This window comes from Cyprinus carpio, chromosome B17 (assembly GCF_018340385.1).
Source record: "Cyprinus carpio isolate SPL01 chromosome B17, ASM1834038v1, whole genome shotgun sequence".
NCBI classification, from domain to species: domain Eukaryota; kingdom Metazoa; phylum Chordata; class Actinopteri; order Cypriniformes; family Cyprinidae; genus Cyprinus; species Cyprinus carpio.
In genome coordinates, this window is record NC_056613.1 from 27,351,170 (window position 1) to 27,368,235 (window position 17,066).

At 36.4% G+C, this 17,066-nt stretch overlaps 2 protein-coding genes across 3 annotated transcripts; one reads left to right on the forward strand and one right to left on the reverse strand.

Annotated features, from left to right (window-relative positions):
* The first annotated feature begins 506 nt into the window (after positions 1-506).
* On the forward strand, positions 507-8,170 carry LOC122140203 (pleckstrin homology domain-containing family D member 1-like). The gene is made up of 13 exons (XM_042742962.1): positions 507-869; positions 1,497-1,590; positions 1,936-2,025; positions 2,569-2,645; positions 2,832-2,923; positions 3,049-3,101; positions 3,271-3,365; positions 3,632-3,725; positions 4,002-4,192; positions 5,357-5,489; positions 5,894-6,038; positions 7,298-7,441; positions 7,781-8,170. Exons 1-13 carry the CDS (start codon positions 598-600, stop codon positions 7,936-7,938), a joined length of 1,638 nt encoding a protein of 545 aa, XP_042598896.1. The 5' UTR covers positions 507-597; the 3' UTR covers positions 7,939-8,170.
* Positions 8,171-8,813: 643 nt separating this feature from the next.
* LOC109057366 (coiled-coil domain-containing protein 177-like) lies at positions 8,814-14,352 on the reverse strand. Of its 2 annotated transcripts, XR_006156901.1 has the most exons (3): positions 14,101-14,352; positions 10,106-13,287; positions 8,814-9,426 (listed from the first exon to the last, which is right to left on the reverse strand). XR_006156901.1 is itself a non-coding variant. In XM_019074599.2 (2 exons), exon 2 carries the CDS (start codon positions 13,279-13,281, stop codon positions 10,774-10,776), a length of 2,508 nt encoding a protein of 835 aa, XP_018930144.2. In that variant the 5' UTR covers positions 13,282-13,287; positions 14,101-14,352; the 3' UTR covers positions 8,814-10,773. The 2 variants fall into 2 exon arrangements, 1 of the variants encoding a protein (XP_018930144.2); XM_019074599.2 differs by having other exon boundaries at positions 8,814-13,287.
* Positions 14,353-17,066: the final 2,714 nt, after the last annotated feature.

The following is a 17,066-nucleotide window of genomic DNA, read 5'->3' on the forward strand; positions in this document are numbered from 1 at the left end:
TAAAATGATAAAAAATCAACACATAAAATGAATTAAATAAATGATAAAGGCATGGCAAAAGTTTCCAGAAACACTGTTTCTATAATTACCTCTCTACAATTTCTGTAATAGTAATTTGTTATAGTTTTAATAAAAATCAATTAAATTTACATCTTCAATAGTTAAAGAAACATCTAGGTAGGTAGGTAGGTAGGTAGGTAGGTAGGTAGATAGATAGATAGATAGATAGATAGATAGATAGATAGATAGATAGATAGATAGATAGATAGATAGATAGATAGAAAGATAAATAGATAGATAGATAGATAGATAGATAGATAGATAGATAGATAGATAGATAGATAGATAGGTCCAACGTCATAAGTGATGTAATCTGCAATGTAATAGATTTTCTCTTCAAAATATTGCAATGACGTACTTCAGAAAAAAAAAAACACCCTTTCCCAAAGCCTCTTCCCTAACCCTCTTGCATCCATTCCTCCCTCCCTCTCTGACTTTGTTTCCACATCCAATACCAGCTGATGTCACTATTGGCAGATGCATCATTCCACGTCGATGAATAACTGGAGGATACCATCACAAGCTCTGTCTGTTTGAATGCATCTCTATAGGATTATTGGAGAGTGTACTTGCTACTATTTTAACATTATTGATTTTTTTTTTTTTTTTTTTTTTACCACACCTCCTCTTCTCGTACTTCCTGTGAAAGAGTCAGCTATGTTCTCCTCGTCCAAACCCTCCCTACTCTTGCCCTGGACCTCCATGGATCAAGCTGACTCGGACGCTTTAGATATCAGCACTAAAGTGCAACTGCATGGGGTTCTGTGGAAAAGACCTTTCGGGAGGCCCTCAGCCAAGTGGTCCCGCAGGTAATATTAGGCCCTTACTATGCACAGTCTGTAACAAAAATGAAAGCATACGATTCTTTTATTAGGAGGATATTTTTAGTTATTGTATTTTAGTTTGCTGTTTTTCATTATTTTGTAATTTCCCTGCAGAGATATACAATGTATTTTTTTTTTCTGGTCAGTAATGAAGTGGTATGAAATAAATAATGTTATAGACTAGATACAGTGAGGCAAAAGAACAAGCTGTGGTATTATTAGTATTTTTGCTCAGTTTAAGCACATATATTTTTGTGTGGTGCCTTGTTGTGTAATGCTCTTTAAAAGCTTTATAGCTTAGCTGATATTGAGTAACCCTTCATTATAAACTGAACTGATGTGTTTTTAATGTGCTTTTAAAGCTGAGTAAGTCAGATCCATGAGGACATTCTGTGCCGCCGGTGAGTTTTTGTACATTAGGACTCATCAATTCCAGGATAGATCAATTCCAGGGAAATGAACGTGAAAACTGAAGGTTATTTGGCCATTTATGAATTTGTGAAGGAAGCAGTGAAGGGTTTTCATATAGTGCTTATCTAATGGTCAGAATGTGCAGTGTTAGCTGTGAGGTTATTAGTGAATTTCTTGTTGCTGTTTATGCTTTCATAACAGATTCTTCATCATCAAGGATAGTTTTCTTTTGTACTATGCTGAGAACGAGAAAAAAAGCTTTGAGACCAATAGATACTTCAACATTCACCCCAAGGTACACAGACATTTACATTTCTTAGAGTTGCACATTATTATTATTAACAATAACTGTACTACATTGTAAAAAGATTACTGTGAAACGTACAGTAATAATGCAGTGGAAACTACAGAAATCTGTTACAGTGTATTGAAATAGTAGTGAATATGTATTTAATTTTACAACCATATACTAAAGCAATATCATGCAAGCATGATATTAGCAGAGCTGTGTGATGACCGCTCACTTTTATAATATAACCAAGCAATTACATACTGAGTAATGTAAGCAAAACATGTCCATTGTGTTCAAGTGTACATTTTTACTGAGCTTGGAATGTATTTTATCTTTTTCTCAATGTAAGGGGTGATTCCATTAGGTGGATGCATCGTCGAGCCAAGAGAAGATCAAGGCATGCCATTTGCAATGGTTATCAACCATGAAGACTTCACAGTAAAAGCATTTTCTTCTTTTGTTCTTTATTCTATTCTATTCTATTCTATTCTATTCTATTCTATTCTATTCTATTCTATTCCATTCTATTCTACTGGAAACCAATTCACCACAATCAACTGGGTTTCCAAAGCTATACCAGAAAGGGGTAGGATGAACAAATTCAATCAAATTAATCTTTTATATATATATATATATATATATATATATATATATATATATATATATATATATATATATATATATATATATAAACCCTGGCCCTTATGTGAACTTGCCACTGAGTTATTCAATAAAATAAAATAAAATAAAATAAAATAATTAATAACAATATATTAATAATAATATGAATAATACATTATTAATATTAACAATGTAAAAAAAATATTAACAATGTAAAAAAATAAAAAAAAAAATAAAAAAAAATATATTAAAAAAAAAATAAAAAATTAATTAATAAATAACTAATAAAAAAAAAATAAAAAAATAAAAAATAAAATACAATAAAATCTTAATGAATATCTTTCTTCTTATCCTGTATAGGGAAACATTGTCCTGGCTGCTGAATCAGAGCCAGAGCAGAACCAATGGGTGGAGATGCTACAAGAGTCAGGAAAAGTGTAAGTGAACATCTAAGAACATCTCTGTAAAAAAGAAGAAAGTAGTTAAAGCCTCTCTTGTAAATTCACAACCATGCTTTAAACCAATTTCACATTTAAGATTTAATTCCAGCTTTTTTAATATGTTATAGATTGTGTGTGACATATGTGTTACTTTTGTGTGGTGGTGTGATGTTTTCATTAAAGCACTTGGAAGAATGCTCAGTTGGGTGAGGCTATGATTGAGAGTCTTGAAGCTCAGGGGCTACAGCTGGCTAAAGAAAAGCAGGAATACTTAGGTATGGCCACATCTTTTTATTTTCTTCTTTTAGCCAAACTCTTTCTTTCTTTTTCTTTCTTTCTTTATTTCTTTCTTTCCATAAATGTCTAATTTATGAAGAGTGATGTATTGTGTTTTTGTCAGATAAGCTCATGGAGGAGACTGAAGAACTGTGCTTGCAAAGAGAACAAAAGGCGGTTAGCTTTCTATTTATACCAACAATGTCCAGTTATGCAGTATTTAGATGCATTATGCTGTAGATTGGTACAAAGATATGTGTTGATATTCAGTCAATGCATGTAAAGTGAGTGATGGATAAATATGCAAATATGTCTGTGTGTTCATGTGTGTATCTGTGTTTTGTAGGAGCTGGAGAGACTGAATCAATTGCTGGAGGAAGAAAAGCAGAAGTTTGAGGAAGTGGTTCAAGAGCTGAGAACAGAACAAGATCAAATTAAACTGTACGACACTATCTATCTATCTATCTATCTATCTATCTATCTATCTATCTATCTATCTATCTATCTATCTATCTATCTATCTTTTTTATATAATCTACTTATGTACTTACTTCATAACATTTTTATGAAAGATGTGTCATGCCATAATAAATGGGTTTTGAGAACAATTCAGCATTTGTATGAATTAAATATTAAATTAATAATTAATATGTTAAAATTTATGCTGAACATCCCCTGAAACATTGTCTATTGCTCTGTGTTGGTAGAGATCTGGATGGTACTGCTCAGTGTCTGAAAGGAGTGGAAAATGAGAAAGAGGAGCTTCACAATCTTACCACAATTCTGCAGAAGTCTTTAGAGGTATCATGACATAAACATTTTAAAATATAATATTGGAAAGAAAAAAAATCTAGAAGTTAAAGAACAGTGGACAGTCAAAATATCATTACCAGATGTGAAGCACAAACAAATAAATAAACATGCAGGACTGATCTGAGGTGAAATTATTTCATGTGAGAAGAATGAGGCTGCGTAGAGTTGTATGAAAGACATTTTATAATGAAGTTCTGGCTTGTTATTATCCATGAGGTGAAAAAAAAAATGATCCATAACAAAAGTCTGACTCTGTCTCTTCAGGAGTTATCCCAAGAGAAAAAGCGTACCCTCGAGCTGCTGCGAGATAGAGGACAGGATGTAGCTGAAACAGGAAGTGATCGGCGGGCCTCTTTAGACTCTCAGAATCCAGAGGTGCAGCTTCAGGGCAACCTGCGGCACATCGAGGAGCAGATGAAGAGCCTGCTTAAGGAGAAAGAACAGGCAGAAGAAAGGTGAGAAAATCTGATCAAGAAAAAAAAAATTAAACGAACAAAGATTTGAAATGTAGCACCATTCTAACGTCATTGTTTGGCCAGGAAGTTCTTTAGAATAAATAGACCGTTGAGACCATGACAATGGAAATGTACATTGATCCATAAACAAGCCAGTCTATTGATTAGATGTGAATGAAACACAAAATACAGAGAGTGGATTGACTAGCAGGCATGAGTGACCTCAAAAGCAGGATATAAATAAATGTGACTCTTCTCTATGGTCCATTATGCATGATACAACAAATTTATAAATAACAAATCTGATAGGATGTCATTGATTTTTGTTTACTTAGTTTAAAAAAAAAATGTAGTTACATTTCTGTTTACTGCTGCATACTCTTTAAAAAAAATAGTGAGTATAACTGATTTTATGATTAAATATATAGGCTACTCCTTATATTTCTGCAAAATATATTGTAGTGTGTACATTGTGCATTAGTGAATATATAATACATAACATGTAGACTTGCTGCTATTGCGAACATGTGCTGTATGCAATAGAGAACATTTCACTGGGTAATGTATGTTATCCCACAATAAAATGCACCTTACCTTCCATTACAAATTAAACTAAGTCAATATGTTTTTCTTAGACTTTCTTTTATACTTGTTTATTTATTTTTTTTGGTCAGACCACTAGTAAAAGTGTAACTATGTAGCCTATCATATCCTGTCTGTTTCATTCAGTATCCCACATACAGTAATGTGTAAATTTGTACTTTTGAAATGGATATATGGCATACAGAAGTGCAGCCTTCTGCATTTCAATACAGTAACTATCTAAACTACTGTCATAGTTTACTTCAGGTAATACTAACAGAGTGCACTGTTATATTGACAACATGACTAAGCATTTTGTTATCTTGTTTGTGAACGACACAAGGATTTTTTTTTTTTCATTCTGATGCCAAAGTTATAATTCATGTACAGATCATAATGCTAATATAAACGAAAAATTATTTATTTTGTACTTTTATACAGTAAACAGTGAGCAGGAAACAATCCTCTGCAAATATAGCATTCTGTCATTGCATCTTCTCACAAACTACACTCCAGTGCTCTCTTTCCTATAGCTTTGTGTTGATGGCAGTCAGCCAGACTTCTCTCTGTCGCCTCCTGCAGGCTGAAAGAGAATGAAAAGCGAGCCAAAGTTCTGCAGGAGGAGAGGGAGTTTTATTCTTCTCAAGCTCAAACTCTCCAGCAGTCGCTCACACAGCTCACAGCAGACAAACAGCACACAGAGGAAGAGCTGAAGGTACTGAAAAATGCTGTAAAAAAAGGCTTTCTGTAAATCTGGTTGTGGAACATTGCAAAATTCTCACTGTTCTTTTCAGGGTACTATGACAGTGTTATTAGGTTACATATATATCGCATTACCTCTTCTGCATCTCTGGATCATCTGCACATCTACTATCACTTCTCACTGATATAAAAATCAATTGAAATTCTATAAAAGCCCATGCCTGTCTCCTTCTTCATACAGTACCTCACTTCTAAAATGATTCCCCCTTATACTCTGTCTTCATAATATACATTATATGTTGTGTGTGTGTGTGTGTGTGTGTGTGTGTGTGTGTGTGTGTGTGTGTGTGTGTGTGTGTGTGTGTGTGTGTGTGTGTGTGTGTGTGTGTGTGTGTGTGTGTGTGTGTGTGTGTGTAGGCAGAGATGGAGTCTCGTGTGGAACTGGAGTGTAGGCTGAAATTGGCTGAGGAGGCTCTGCAAGATCTAGAGCAGGGTCTAAATGCAACAGAACGCACCCATGAGAGGGAAGAAAGAATGAAAGGAGACGTCAGCCATCTCCGCAGTAAGTGCATTCCATTAGCCATGCTCTTCTATGAGTAGAAGATTTTTGCTATCATGTCAGTATTAAAAGAATTAAGGTTTTTTTAATGAAACCTTTTGAGGTTTCTGTCCAGGTAACCAAAACTTAGAAGATCCATAAAGGTAATAAAAGCGCCAAAAAAAAAAAAAAAAAAAAAAAACGTTTTGTGAAGAAAAAGTTTCTGAATGTGTTTACCGTATGTTGATTTTATGTGTGTTTATGTGTGTCGATCATAGTTTCAGGTTTCGTTAAAAATTTTAATTTTAACACAGAAATTAAAATCCTGTCATCATTTACTCACCCTCTTGTTTTTCCAAACCTGTCTACGTTTCTTTCTTCTGTTGAACATAAAATAAGATATATACTTTGAAGAATGTTTGCAACCAAATAGTTGATGGTAGCCATTGACTTACATAGTATGCAAAAAAAAATAAAAAATACAATATATATATATATATATATATATATATATATATATATATACACTATGGAAGTGAATGGCTACCAGCAACTGCTTGGGAATCAAATATCTTCTTTTGTGTTCAGCAGAAGAAAGAAACAGGTTTGAAACAAGCAACTTGAAAGTGACATGAATTTCATTTTTGAGTGAACTGTCCCTTTAAAAGTTGCATGTAATTCTCAGGCAAACCTAAGAAGTATTCAACACTGTATGCCTAAAAAAAATGGACTTTACCGTACAAATGCAAAATACACTAAAATACTATTTTTTTCCACATCAAGTTGGTCCTCAGGGAAAAGGAAATACTAAGAAGTACTAATTTACATTGCTGTTGGCAAACCTGGTTTGGATGCACTTGACTTTACAAAATTAGCATTTTAATTTATTAATTTATTTTTTCTTAATTGGAACGAATGCTAAAGGAAAGGCAGCCAACATCCCAGCATGCCTAGAAACTCATTCAGTGTCGTTTAAAAGCCTTCCAGAATTCACGTCATAAAGTATGTTGTAATAATATCCTTACAAATAATCGGGTTTAAGCATTGACTGATCAGACAATGAACCAGCTTCACAACCGCACAGACTACAGCTGTCTGTTTTTGCTGTATGGATTCAATAAGCACTATTTTTGCACTGGTGAGAGAGTTTTCAATTTTGTAAGCCCTTTAAATCCAGTTATCTAAATTATTATATGATGCTCAAATATCTTGATCAAAATGCAGTGGCTTCTTAAAGTTTACTAAATTGCATACAATGTTAATGTTGTGCATTGTACCTCCAGAGTTCTTTGAGGAATGTATCTGTGCGGCGGAGATTGAGGCCAAATTACCATCCATCATGAAGAACGCAGTGTATCTGCATAAAGCTGCTGCTCGACGCATCAAAAGTTGCCGTATCCAGAGACGGGCCTCCAGACAGCACTGGTGTAAGTGTTCGTGTAGGTGCACGCATGATGAAATCATAACCTACATAGTACCATCAGTGGTAATTTCATATTCAGCTGACCTGTGCATTTACAGTATATAGGTGTACTATACTGAAAGAAAATGAAATGTTAAACTATTATTACACTAAAGCTATTTAATTTTTGTTGATGTGTTTAAAATGAAGTAAAAGTTGGCATCAGCTATTCATTGTTGTTTTTACAAATATAATGTGATAGACACTTATGCCACATATTTTGTGAGTGGCCCAAAAGGCTTTCATTTTTTGGTTAAACTTACTCTAAATGAATTGACTTTACCTTCTCTTGTCCTGTGTGCAGTGAAGCACTCTCAATCCTTTGCCTCCTCTCGCGGTGCCTCCTCCTCCAGTCTTGAAGAGTTGAGAGAAACTGCCCGGCGTCTGACTTCAGACAGCTGTTTGAGACAGCGGGCCTACAAGATCATCACCCGCCAGAAGAGCGTTCAGTCTGAGGACTAACAGTGTTCTGACTGATGGACTGAGAGAGGGGAAGTTGTTTTGTCATCCTGCTCTTTGCTGTGCAGGTTTGCAACTTCTGGTAAAAGTTAGGCACTCATAATTCAGTAAGGGAAATCTGTCATACTTTGGGACTGTGTATCCTTCTTATTGTGTCCATGTAAATGTAAAACACTGTAGAATAATAAAAATATATGTAATGTCAAATATGTGCTTTTAGTGAGAATAAAAAAACTCAATACAAAAAACACCAACAACCCTCATCATATTAATTATTATTATTATTTTATTTTATTTTATTTTACCTTGGTTCAGAAATTTTTTCCCATAGGGATTAAAAAAAAAGTCTTTGTAAACAGTTATAAGCCATGAACCAAACCAACTGCCCATGAGTTGAATCACAACACTGCAAACTTTGATTTGAAGCAAAAAAGTATTTGAAAATCAGAAAAAAGTAGAAGTAGTAGAAGGCTATGTAGGCCTGAACAGCTTTAATGAGTTAAAGAACTACAATCCCATGAAGCATTGCAAATAACAATAAACGATTTAAAGAATGATATATTCATTGCAAAGTATACATATAAATGATTATGTTATTTGAGAGTGTAGGGAGACGGACTCCATTTCTCTTTCATAGGCTTGTAAGTTATCCTTAAAAAATTGAGAAATTAATGACATTTTTACTTTGGAACTCCGATGTTGCACTCTATGATACAGTTGAGCCAAACCTGTCAATCACAGGACAGAGAACACAGGATTTCAGCTAGAACTGAATTTTGACAAAATATATATTTGTTAAAAAAGAAGAAGAAGAAAAAAATATATAATGTAAATGCATATAACATTGTTATGTCCAGAAGCATAAAACAACTTAATAATTCAGATTTTGTATTATTTATTTATTTAAATACAATATGCCATTTTCAAAACTGAATTGTTGGTTCTCAAGTAAAGTAAAAAATGGTGCCAAGATGAAAATAATTTGATGAGATATTCTTTTACACATAAAATTCTACAGTCAAGTTCCTATCACTGCTGTCAAAGTTCACTGCAGCAAAATTGATATGCAGAAATGGCCATTTTAATGATATGAAATTAACACTTGCTTTGTCACTAGCCCTAAGAAGCTTTGTATCTTTGAATCCTTTTTTGTCTATCTTCATGATTATTACTTTGATTATTATTCGCCACGATTCTGCTTCCATTTAAAAAGCCCTTAAATATAACTCATGATACAGTAATGTATAAAAATGAAATTATTTCTTTGGGCTTTTATGATATTAAAAGTGGTTTTGATGTGCCATCTGGATATGCTGGAATTAAAATGGCTTCAGTGTTTATTAAACCTTCCAATTACTTCATGCCTAGCTGAGTCACTGCCAGAAAGGGAATAAGGATCCGCGATCAAAGTGAAATTTCCAGTCTCTTGGGGGTTATTTTTACTGAATCAGGCCACAGATGTCAACATCATCATCTTCTCCATTCCCAAACCTGCGTCAGAAGAGACAAACCAGATAACAGTCAATTATTGCAGAGAAACTTTGCATTACACTCTGTTATATAAATGATTACGCTGCAGTGTCAGACTTGCTTGCATAACAAATTTGGCATGATTTTGACAGAACAGTGTTGTGCAGTTATCTAAATGCAATAATTATCTAAAGAGCCTGTGCGTAGAGGCAAAATGTGCTAGCCCTAAAAACAGTTTTTGTCCAGGCTGTTTGACTGCTGTACAGTACAAAAAAGCCTGTGACAGATGGCTGCTGTGACAAGTATCACTGTGGGTTAAGCTCTCATAGGAATTGAAATGCCTACTGGAGTGCTTTTCTCACAGATATCAATGTGAGTTTGCCTCCAATCCTGTCCTACATGTACAGGCATGACATTGCATTTTTAGTATAATGGGTGTTTTATGAATAGCATCCTGTGTCTTATATGTTATATCCTATGCCTACTCACATTAAAACAATAATGTAGCCCTCCGAAAAAATGATTCTGATTGAATCATTTGTATTCAGTGGTCAAATATTTCTGAATAGTGTTTGCATTAATGACTGGACAATATACAGTGTATACTGTAGAGTAAATAATAAGCTAGTATTCCATTCTGAACATGCCTATGAGAAGTAGAATACCAAAAATGAAATTAGGGTGAAAGAAATTAGCACACCTGAAGAAATGCAGGGGGTGTCAGTATGGATTTGAGCCCTGATGGGTCTGTTGCTGATCAAAGACTCCTGTGATTCATCAGCAGTTACACTGTGCTGAGATCATTCTTTGTCATGTCCTGACTCTAGGATGTAATGCTGGGTCAGCATTTAGCTAGAGTTTAGTTTACATACAGTCAAGTCATGGCTCACTCTCCTGCGGCCTAGAAAACAAGAGTCTCCCTCAAAAGATTTACTCTGGGAGAAGCATCCCGTCCCCTTTTATTTTTCTTCTTTTTAGAAATAAAGCCACTCTCAGAAAAAAGCTATCGCTGTTGTCATAGTGCCTTGTGCCTTGTAAACAATGAACTCTTTATATACAGTTCTCAAAGCAACATGGCTGCCAAGTTACAAAATCAATCATGTCCCGACATATGATCATCCACACACAAGCACAAAGTTCTCAGATTAACATTTAAAAGATATAAATACAGAAAAATATTTCTTTAGATGACATGATGAAAATGATCCAGCATCAGGAATAAATGAATCTTTAGATACAACACTTGAGGGCATGACCCTCAATATTGTTGCTGTAGTTTGGTGATGAGGCTAGCATGTAGGCTCAAGCACAGCTTAGTTCTAGACAGATGTGCATGGAAAGAGCAATTAGGTTGCACACTTGAAGCGCTCACTTCTCAACTAAATTTGCTTTTAACTGAGCCTCCAAGGCCATTTTGTCAAAGGTGCGCATGTTTGTCTCTTCACGAACACGATCCCGCACGTGGAAAGATGCACGTGCCACGGATCGAGCACTTTCCAACACAGCACGTTTTTCTCTGAAAATCTGTTCACTTTTTTCCAGTTTGCGCTCAATGGACTGCAACAATTCTAGGCGGCGCTGTTTCTCCTCCTCTTCTACGCGTTGGCGGTTAAGTCTTTGGAGTCGTTCTTTTTCCTTCCTGCTTTGCACCGCACGTTGGGCCTTTTCCCGTGCCCGCTCTTCAGCTACTTGAGTGGCTTGTTGTGCTCGTCTTTCGGCTTCCCTAGCCTTTGCCTCCATCTGTTCCTTCTGCTGTTGCTCATGTAGCTCGGCAGCCCGTCTTGCTTTCTGGATCTGCTTCTCTTCTCGCTTAGCTTTCTCCTTTATCTCTTGCCCACGTTTTTCTTGTATCAGCTCATAGTTCTCCAATGACCTACTTAGCTTCTCTTCAGCTATTCTCCATGCTTCTTCACGCTCGTCCACTTCACGACGTGCAATCTCTTGGATAAGAGCTGCATGGCGCCTCTTCTCAGCACGGTTGAGTCCACGACGCTCCTCTTGAATTTGGTGCTCTCGCTCCTGTCGCTTCAGCTCAGCGATGGTCAGTTTCTCCTTGAGGAGCAGTTTCTCTTGCTCAAGAATAGCAGCTCGCTCCTCCTCCAGAGCTTTAAGGTTCTGCTCTTGTAACGCCTTCTTGTGTTTTTCCTCACGAGCGGCCTGTTGCAATTTCTGCAACCGGCTTCGTTCTTGTTGCTCGGCCAAGTCTTTCCAACGTTCCTCACTTTCCAATGCTTGGCGAAGTTTTGCTTCTGCAGCCTCGCGCTCTTGCTGGTTAAGCCAGCGCTGCCGGGTAGAAACCTGTGACTGCCATGCACGTTGGCACTGCTGCACAGCCCTCTGTTTCTCTCGCTCTTCACGCTCCCGTCGCAGCTCCTCTATTCGCCGCTCACTGTCCCATTGCAGGTGTGCTACGTAGCGTGTCTGGCTCATTATGTCCTCCTCTTGGTACCTGGCTAGCATTAGTGCAGCAATCTTTCGGTCACGCTCTGGAACAGCTTTAAGTCCTCGTCGTTTCACTTCTTTCACAATGCGCTCCACTTTTTGCATAGTCTGTGGAGAATGGCTAAGGTCTCCCAAGCTCAAACTACGACCCATCAGGGAGTTAAAGGTAGCTAAAGTGCGGGCACGAGGGCTTGATGTCTTAGCCCAGTGATCTCTTGCCCCATCCCAGCTATAGGATGAGGAAGCAGATTCAGAGGAGGTACATGTGGTAGTTGTGGTGTTCGTTGTTGAAGCAGTAGAGGAACAAAATGTGTCACGCCTCCGTTGCAAAGACTCCAGAGAGTGGCTTCTGCATCTAGGCTTTGATTTGGAGATGATGTGCCCGTTATGCTGTGCAAACGTACTTGTAATGCTGTTGGCAGGACTTTGGACAGCAGATTTTGACACAATCGGGGCAAGTGAGGTTGGTGTCCTTGGAAACGAAGGTTTTGGTATTGATCTGGGGAAAGTGTTTGGAGCCTTTGTATGAGCACTGGAAGGTTTTTTTGAGCCCTGTCTTCCTGGAGCTGACTGAATCGATCGTTGGATTATCGCAGGTTCTGGACCTTGAAGTTTTCCTGCAGATTCTACTTCAAGGGACTTAGACTTTTTTGCAGAAGTTCCTTTAGCAGTAGGAGCAGAGTTCACTGTACTGGCTTTTGAGATGGAACGAGAGCTGGATGTGGACACTGTAGTAACTTGTCCTGACCCTGCTGTCGTGCTTTTAGTGGCTGTTGATGTAGATTGTTTTTTGGGTGCACCGCTGCAAGTAGGTGTTATTTTGGGGGTTGGATTTGTTAAACTGTGATTGGTTTGTTGAGACATTCCAGCATTTACAGTTTCCTCTGACTTCTCTGAAGCCAGTGGACCAGCATTATTGTTCAGAGCTGCCTGCAAAATTCGCCTCTTCTCCTCTCTGATAATCCGCTCTCTCTCTTCTCTGCAGTGTCGGAGTTTAGCATGTCTATCCCGCTCATATATCTCAAACATTCCTGTGGCGACACGCATACTCCGGCCAGGTGCCTCACGGGCAAAATCAGACAGTGGACGAGTCAGAAGCTCCACAGGCTTCACTCCACATCGTGCGCATGCCTCGAGAGAGCGAGGGCTTGTCAGTACATACCGACTGCCTTCTGCAGCTGGTGAGTCAAAATTGTAAAGGTCCAGATGTAGTTTTAACTCTTCTGGTTGACTGTTTTGCTGCTGGCATGGTTCTTGAGAGCTCAGTTCCGGTTCTGTGCTGGGCTCTGTCTGTGGGCTGGAATCCACACTAACATCTTTCTCTCTATCATCACCTGGCTCAGGTAGACATGGTGCTTCAGAGGCTGCAGCAGGGCTTTTAAACTGGGCCCCTGTGAATTTACTCTGGTCATCAGGTTCCAATGGGTCCACCATGGTTCACTGTATAAACAACAGAACACACAAAAATGAATACTGCAGTGTGTTTCAATAACAGTGCTGAATAACCCACAAGCAGATTTGTGGAATCACAGGGATTATTATGTTCTGTCTAGAGATCAAAGCTTAAGAGTGCTATCTAAGGCTGAGGGACGCCACAAAGCTTGCACATGCATGCATATTTTTTACGCTCTGCTTCTGTATGTGATGACGGTACCCGCCTCAGGGTAATTACATAAGGTTACACATGCATGCTGGGCAATATTAAAGAACTCATGCAGTTGCTATTTTTGGAGTCTGTGATTCAGATGCAATCATGCATGTTTGTAAAACCATTTCAATATGTCTCATCTCTGCACTTTACATCTATCTATCTATCTATCTATCTATATATCTCACTCTATCTAATGCCTCTAAACCGCAATAATGCAGTTACTGACTCTAAAACTGAAATGACAAATTTTAATGTCACAATTATGTAATGTTTGTTTTCGTTCAATGCACTCTTGTGTAGATTATGTGTATAGCAAGCTTCGATAAACAACATAGTTTTATAGGCCCCAACAAGACATATGTTGTTTATACAGTAAAGAAACGCTGATTTCATCGAGCCATATAAAGACACATATGCTCAAAACAGCATCTCACTTCCCAGATGGTTTACATAGAATATGTTTTGATTTTGCATACAGTATGCGGTGCTTATCACATCCAGCGCAATAATATCTGATGACATGAATGCTCTACAAATCACTTGACCACAAGAACATAGCACGACAATATCGTAAAAAATCACGACCATAAAAAAATTCTTACCGCTATTAGGGCCCACTCATTCAGAGCGTATCAAGTCACTGATATTTCCCCTCTTCCTCATCAAATGTGTTTTAGATTCTGTGGACGGTTCTCGTCTGGTTCTTTCCTTTTGCTCCACCTGCTTGTTTGACACTCGCATCCGTGGCTGTGAAGCATCAGTGCTCCGCCTCCGTGTGACTGCGCTCTAATTATATCGTACACATTCAGCCCTCCGTCCCACTGTTATGACCATATGAACGGAGAATGAACGATTCTGCGTTGCTGTTATGATGAATATGCTCAAGGATGGCATGTGTTATGTATTTAATTTATGTATATCGGTGTTGTTTACACAGCCTAGAAAACAATATTGGTAGCCTATGGCTATACTGTTTCTGCAAGAGAAAGAGTAATAGCAGTAATAATAGCCTACTTATAATATTAATCTATTATTTAAAACTGATTTTTTTCCGTGCTAATTTTGCAAATTAAACCTTTGAAATTCACCAGCGGTTATTTTGGAGAAAATGATTCTGCTCATCTGTCCAATGATGTAATAAGTATATATATACACTAGGGGGCGCAATATGCATAAAGATATCTTCGAAGCTTTGAAATGAACCCTACATGGACACTCAAGCTACTCTTGAAAACGTGTGAATTTTGTATTAGAAAACTAAATATCAAATCAAATGATATCTGCAAAAATCGATTACCACATTTCCTCAGAACTAAGTTCAAGTTTTGTTTTTTTTGTTTTTTTTTTAAATTTTTTGAAAAAAAACTGTTCTCAAATTGAAATGTTTTGATTAAAAACGGTTTGCCTACAATTAAATGCCACTTGGTTAGGTAGTTTATCTAATGCAATAGCATTCATACATTTATAAGTGTATCTTATTTGTATAACTCTGTAGAGAACACACTAACAACTTGAAAGAATATAAAGTGTGATTTATAGTTACTTTTTACAGCTTTTTCAAAACAAATGTCCAAGTACTTGTAAGACAAGCAGTGAAAACAACGTTTATGCCACAGTAATTTATGAACAACCATGATATCCATAATTGTGTTGCTGTTATGTAAAAGACAGAAACTCTTATGGCCTGGTGATGATGCATGTTAACTAGTAGCATTAGAAAAAATACTGTCTAATGTCTAATGTATATGTATATATATATATATATATATATATATATATATATATCATATCCCTATATATATATATATATATATATATATATATATATATATATAAACATGGCATGCTTATATATACTACTGTCATTTATAGCAATATTGAAAGAAAAAAATACTGTCATTTATAGCACTTTTGATACTTTTATGGTGCTTTTTGCAGCTTGATAGCACTAATTCACTTTTTAATTCTACAGAAAATAAAGCCAATACTTTTTTCAAGAATTCACTTTTTGTTATATGGAAGAAACAAAGTCATACAGGTCTGGGATGACATTAAAGTGAGTAATTAATACAGAATTTTAAATTTTTAGCAGAACTATTTCTTAACTGTCCAGAAAGTAATGTCACCGTGAAAAAATCTTGCTAAATTTAACGAGATTCATCCAATAATAACAAATCTTTCCGTTATCAGTTGTGCTTAATAAAGTTCAAAAACAAACTCAGGATGCGTTTGGATTCTGTGGTCGTCCAGAGAGACTTTTTATAGAATAGGATTAGATAACTGGAGGGGGAGTCTGTGGTGGTGACCCACTAAACTTCTGACCCAGTGTAAGAACAGTGCGAGTTTAATTGACCCATCCGCGGACTCCCATCAGAAAAGCTGTGAGCATGGGGTGACATCAAGGAACGTGCAGGCTGCCTTGTCATTTGAGGGCATGAGATCTAAAGTGGGGGGGTTATGCGAGATATAGTTCACTCTTTACAATAGTATGTCCCCAAAACTGTGCTGGGGTTAGAGAGAGGTGAGTTGCATGGTATAGCGATGGAACTGGGGTTATATCTGATGGGAACTTATGGAAAAGCTTCTATGCCTTAATCAAGACCTAACAGGTTTATTTGCACTTGTTTTTGTTTTTTCATCTGGATTGCATTTCACTTATGAGCACTATTAGCTGATGGAATGACATCTCCTTCATGAACCATGATGTCATGTCTAAATTACTGCTAACAAATAGAAACCTGACATACTGGAGTGTAATGCCACGGTTTTAAACTTTGATTATTCACCTAATCCAGTAAACAAAGGCTAATTGCAATTCATTAGACTCTTTAAACTTTTTATTATTGGATTTTAGAAATGGTGCATTGTGGATGGATAATCTGTCTTTGCTCAGTATTATTTGAAATGATACACTGTATTTGGTAAACATATGAATTTGATTATTACATTAGAATGTTATCTTTCCTCATAGGACTTTATTCTGGATAAAAATAGTAACTAACGGACCCCAGCATGTCCACACTGTGAAGTCTTCTGCAGTTGGATAGTTGTTTGTAGAAACTTATTGGAATTTGATTTGTTTTGAAGGACCAGGCTCCCTTCAGCTAATAATAAGGTATATTTTGTGTTATTGACAGCAAAGGAACCCAAGTTTCCTCCTTGCTTGAATTTTTCTAATTGATGTGTGTTTGAAAAATAATGTAAGATAATAAAATAGCTTGCAGGTGCACTGACAATGTTTTTTTTTAATCACACTCTTTGGGTGAATGACAAGAACATGACAAGAACCCAAAATCAAAACAAAGAAATCATTAAAAAAAAAAAAAAAAAATCCCCCAGACCTATTCTGAATTACTAAACAATGCAAAAATAATTATATATTATTTAATTTGCAAAGTTTTTAAGTTTTTTTCTTATACTCACCAAAGCTGCATTTATTTTGATAAAAATATAAAAATGTATATATATTATTTCAATTTAAACATTTTGTATTTTTAGAAATGTTAAAAGCATATTTATTTATTTTTTGTAGAAACTTTAATACATTTTGCTTTTCAGTACTCTTTTT

Bases quoted from the DNA above. Each gene is read 5' to 3' on its own strand.
- LOC122140203 (XM_042742962.1), top strand. From the start codon at position 598: ATGCATCTCTATAGGATTATTGGAGAGTGTACTTGCTACTATTTTAAC. The intron at 4,193-5,356 runs GTGAGAAAATCT...CGCCTCCTGCAG, and splicing joins AAAGAACAGGCAGAAGAAAG to GCTGAAAGAGAATGAAAAGC. The intron at 5,490-5,893 runs GTACTGAAAAAT...GTGTGTGTGTAG, and splicing joins ACACAGAGGAAGAGCTGAAG to GCAGAGATGGAGTCTCGTGT.
- LOC109057366 (XM_019074599.2), bottom strand. From the start codon at position 13,281: ATGGTGGACCCATTGGAACCTGATGACCAGAGTAAATTCACAGGGGCC.